At 41.0% G+C, this 5,000-nt stretch overlaps 1 protein-coding gene across 2 annotated transcripts in view; it reads left to right on the top strand.

The window, feature by feature from the left end:
- The window catches only part of LOC138026671 (UV-stimulated scaffold protein A-like), a 5,392-nt gene that overhangs the window by 250 nt on the left and 142 nt on the right, over nucleotides 1-5,000 (top strand). Inside the window, exons 1-2 of one of the 2 annotated variants that reach the window (XM_068874110.1) lie at nucleotides 1-1,104; nucleotides 3,050-5,000. The exon at nucleotides 1-1,104 is cut by the window's left edge and continues 250 nt beyond it; the exon at nucleotides 3,050-5,000 is cut by the window's right edge and continues 142 nt beyond it. In XM_068874110.1, the coding sequence (XP_068730211.1) occupies nucleotides 1-1,104; nucleotides 3,050-3,909 (1,964 nt within the window). In that variant the 3' untranslated portion in view covers nucleotides 3,910-5,000. Of the gene's footprint in view, nucleotides 1,105-3,046 lie in introns of both variants that reach the window. The other variant, XM_068874109.1, reaches the window with a different exon arrangement.

Genomic DNA, 5,000 nt, shown 5'->3' with positions numbered 1-5,000 from the left:
TTCGGTCTCACGCTTTTAGAGAACTTCTGTTGATCGATTTTCAAATATTTTTGGAGCTTACAGTGGAAACAGACCCTAAACAGCCTTTACCACCGCCCAAGTCTGTGGCCAAGAGCCTCAAACATAAGGTTTTGCAGGCGATTGAAAGTTGGTATAAAAAGTTCGGTCCTCATTACAAGAAGCTAGATTTAGGCTATAATTATTTAAAGAGAGTAAAAAATGTGGAATTCAATGCAGTAACTGCTAGAACTGAAGCTGAAAGGCGCCAATCTGAGGAGAGAGCACGCAGAAAAAGGGACTTTATAAATGGACAAATCATTCGTGTGGAGAATGAGATGGTCGAGATGATAAGTGAAATGGAACTGTGTGCACTTGAAATTGAAAACTGCTTTAAGCTATTATTGCCTCATCCAGATGATTTTGACATGTGCCATGCCAATGAAGCTGCCACTAAGACAGTGATTCTGAACAATGTACCTTCCAGCGGTCAAGATCAGGAAGAGGACAAAGTCGTGGAGAGACACATGAGCTCTACTCCATCGACGAGCAAGGCAATTGATGTCTTAGAAGAAGATGAATCCTCTGAATTAGGGGTTGGAACCACAGAAAGTGATGTGAATACAGATAAAGATGATAGTGAAGAACAGCTCTTGTCCAATCACGGCCTTGGTACAAGATCCTACCAATTGAACATTAAAATAGACGTTGGAGGACCGCAAATCAGAGAAACTGATGACAACAGCATTGTGTTGAAGACACTGAAAGAGATGCATAAAGAAATGACCCACAAACATCTACCCATGATAAATAAATGGCTGTCTGTGTTAACAAAGGGAGAGGGAACACAACAAAAAATCAAACAGCTTATTGATCTGAAAAGGACATTGGAAGCCACAAAGGATAAATTTTCAGAACTTAAAATAACCCCATATGTTGATGCAATGGACAAAATGTCTTGCATTGGAGAATCAGAAGATGAAGAGGATGATACTGATGAATTTGAAGATGTCCCTGAGAAGGAAGGACTTGAGCTTGTCATTCCCCCAAGCAAGAAATCTGAATATGGTCTTGAAATTGCGTCCACTTCAAATCAGTCCTTGAAAGGTAAGCAATAACTTTTAACTGGAAAGTAAAAGCAAGACTTTTGCGTAAACGATAAGCTTAGGATTGGAGATGCAGCTTATTTGTGGAGAAGGTTAAGCTTTGATGTAATATATCAAACCCGAGAAGGAGCGTTTCATCGGATATCCAAACACCGAGAAGCGAGTTGAAAAGGGAGGTCGAAGGCCGAGTTTTTTAACCGCTTTTAAGGTGGTTGGATATCTGATGAAACACTCTATTGAGTGTTTGATATTGCTTCTCAAAGGAATCATTATTTTAAGAGATATTTGGGATCAAAGTTGGCGAAATCTTATGCTAATTAAGACCACATATCCAAACTGCCTTCACGGTACTGATTTCTTTTGTTTTTGGCCTATGAATTATTAATGAGTTTGAGAAGAATAAATCCATTGATCATTGTTCTATTGAAGGCAAACTTGACAGTGGAATTCAGTCTTCAATAATCAAAACTCTTTTGAACAAATTGAATATAAGAAGAAGAGTTAACTTCTTCAAATCTTAATTAAAGTACTAGGACGCAAGACAAAGTTATGTTGAAGTCATCTAGAAATTATTTGTGCGTTAGGACAAGGTTTTGCCGCATCCTAATATACAAATAGTTTCAAGCACCACTGTATGTCACAGAAACTGGTAATCAAACCCAGAACACTTTGCTTGTAGTTTTTAGTTCTCTTAATCATTTAGCTTCTACTCTGCAACAATTTTCAATGGCTGCTTTTCATTCATATGATCATATTTACCCTAGCTATTAACACGTGGAATTCAGATTGCTGGCACAGGGAGGGATCGATTGTGGCCTTTAGGGCAAACTTTGGTTTGTGTTACAGTCAAAACAACTCAAGCCTTCCTCTGACGAGGGGATTAATGAGTTCATTATTGCAAATTTTATTTCAGTAATCATTTCAATAATCTGTTCGTCGGATGAATAATGCAAAATTCAAATCAAGCCTCAGTTCAAAACTCGAATTTTGATTGGAATATTGCTGGCTTTCGGTGCCAGGTCAGCGAGAGAATTTCACAGGTTTACTGATTTGCATAATCTGTCAAACAACAGTCATTTCACTTTAGCGACATTACCTTTCTATAATCTTACCAGTATCCTCAAACTTGAGCCGTTTGGACAGAGAAACAAATTTAAAAAGAAAGGCAAATCATGCTTGTTACAACCTAGGCAGATTATGCAAATTGGTACACCTGTCAAATTCTCACGCCAGTCTGGCACCAGAAGCGAGCAATAATCCAATCAAAATTCGAGTTTTGAACTGAGGCTTGATTTTAATTTTGCATTATTCATCCGACAACCAGATTATTAAAATGATTCCTGAAATCAAATTTGCAATAATGAACTTATTAACCTGCTCGTCAGAGGAACGCTTGAACAGTTTTGACTGTAACACCACCTTCGAAGCTGACAGGATCTGTTTTAGTGTGGCTCTCATAAATATGCAGACTCTGATGTCACTTTCTATCCTCACCTCCCACACTTCACATCGTTTTCAAAACTTCATTCTTGGAACCAATGCAAGTAATTTTGATTATCAAATCATGACAAAACAGTGTTCGAAAAAAGAGAGTTCTGATGATCGTATTGTGATGAGTTTTACATGGTACAGTGTATGTAACTAAACCAAAATATTCATAAAAACAATTTGGTCGCAGGGCAGGTGAAATTCAGTTCTTAATAAACGGTTTCACTTTTCACTGCTGCCAATCGTGTTTTTAGTGATGTTTCAGAGGGCCGTCCAAAACAGATATTGGCATGTGGATCGGAATGAGCCAATATTACATCGCTGGGTGTACTTTATCAACCCTTTCTGTTAGAGAGATTGACGGCAGTAAAAACGAAATCGTTTTATGACATTTGGACTGCAAATTAATGAAAGGTGCAGTAATTATTTAAGTGACGTTTTCTGTTTGGAAATAGAAGACAAAGAGACTGGCTTCCTGAAGCAATATGGAGCAAATCCTCGAGATCTTGGAGATCCCACGTCACGTGCCACGGCCTTGTACCAAGTTAGGAATCGGCTGGCAGATCACGTGAGCTCTTCAGGCTGCATCCAAGCTAACAGTACAGCATCAGATGAAAGAAAAAGGAAACTACTTGACATAGCACCAGTTGTACCTTACGACATGGACCTGCATTTCTGGGGAGACCCAACAGCCAATACACATAAATTAGTGAAGACGTATTTGGATAACAATTGGGCTTCTAAAGAGCACGAGGGAGAATATGTCATTGGTAGTGAGAAAGAGGCCAGACCCACAAGAATGGTGACTTTTACTGGTGAATTTGAGCCGGTTAAGTGGTCTTGTCGTACGCCTTTGCCAAGTGGCAAACTGTGTCCTAGGAGAGACCGAATAAAATGTCCATTCCACGGGAAAGTAATCCCTCGAGATGAAACAGGAACCCCTGTTTCCAAAGGTGCCGTAACTCACACGGTCGTGACCTTAGAAGAGAATTTTGCAAGCACAAGTCAGGAAGAAGCCAAAGATTCTCGTGCTGCAGATTGGAAGGAGGTCAGTCTCGAGATTGAAGCAGCCACTGGGCTGGATTTGGGCGGGAAAAGCAGGAGAAAAGGAAAAAGTAAAGGAAACAGCAAAAATAAGTCCAAAGGCAGTGGTCTGACTGATCTTAAAAAACAAAATAACACAACGACAGCGCGGTTAGAAAAGATCGTTTTGAATAAAAAAGCAATGAAACGTGTAGCACATGAAATGGATACGATTGCTACTAAGCGCTGCAGGGAGAAATTTGCAAACCAGTTCAATTATTCCTTGCAGATGTAAGAAGAACAGGCAATGGCGTAAAGCAGGAGCTCATTATGAGAATAAAAGGTTAAAGAAGTTCCTTATGGTCAAAAATTTGCGTGCCTCTTGTAGAGGTATTGCGGTGTGGTGCCGTGGTTACTGTAGCAATATCCCGACTTTAGGTCGGGGTTCCCGTTGCTCGAAGCATGGTTAGCGCTAACCAGCGTTAAATACCAAGGTAACCTGTAGGTTTTCATACCTCTTAACCATCGGTTAGCGCTAACTAGGCTTCGAGCAACCGGCCCCAGAACGCTGACTCGAGGCCTAGCTTTGTCAGCGTATTGTTTCGTTAGACATGAAACTTCGCCCCACCCTGTCTTTGTTCGGCCACGCTATATTTGCTGAAAGGCCGGGTAACTTTCCTGTGGATAAGTTATTATCCCACAGTTTTAATCTGTACAAAGATTTCACATTTCATCCTCTTAGCGCAAGCGCACAACTGGGGCCCGGAGTATACAATTTGATGGCACCAGCGACATAATGCTAGGAGTAATCCTGCGATGGTTTAGTATCTCGTCTAGGAAGAGGGGGAAGGGGGTGTGGTGATACCTGCGGTGGCTTCATGCTACCGGAACCGGACTAAGCCTCGGTCGTGTAAACCATATTGGCTTGTGCGCGACTTTGTTAGCCTTGCTTTGATTCCGTAAGCTTTGTTTTCACTATCGACGCAAGCACAAGAAATTCGTATCAAGTGAAAGCGAACCATAACGCAAGTACAAGCACACAACGCGTTGGACGAACATCACGTTGCTCGCGTTGTGCTTGCGCTTCGTCCCGTTTTCACGCAACGCAAGCGCGCAAGCACAAGAAAAGGGAAAAATTTTGATCCTTGCGGTTGAGCTTATGCTTGAGTCAGGCCCGTTTTCACGGTGAAATAAGCTCTCTTGTGCTCTTTAGTCAACTCATTTAGAATAACAAATGAATGAAGTGGGTAGTTTCTAAAGAAACTGTGGTGCTGCGTCGGTGGGGAAGTAGTATACAAAATTTGGTTTTATCAACGCTCTGACGAAGGGCTAACGCTCGAAACGTCAGCTTTTAGAATCTCTGTACGGTGGCCAATTTACATTATC

This window comes from Montipora capricornis, chromosome 12 (genome assembly GCF_036669925.1).
Source record: "Montipora capricornis isolate CH-2021 chromosome 12, ASM3666992v2, whole genome shotgun sequence".
Lineage (NCBI taxonomy): Eukaryota > Metazoa > Cnidaria > Anthozoa > Scleractinia > Acroporidae > Montipora > Montipora capricornis.
The sequence above is the reverse complement of the archived record's forward strand: the minus strand, read 5'-3'. Positions and strand labels throughout refer to the sequence as shown.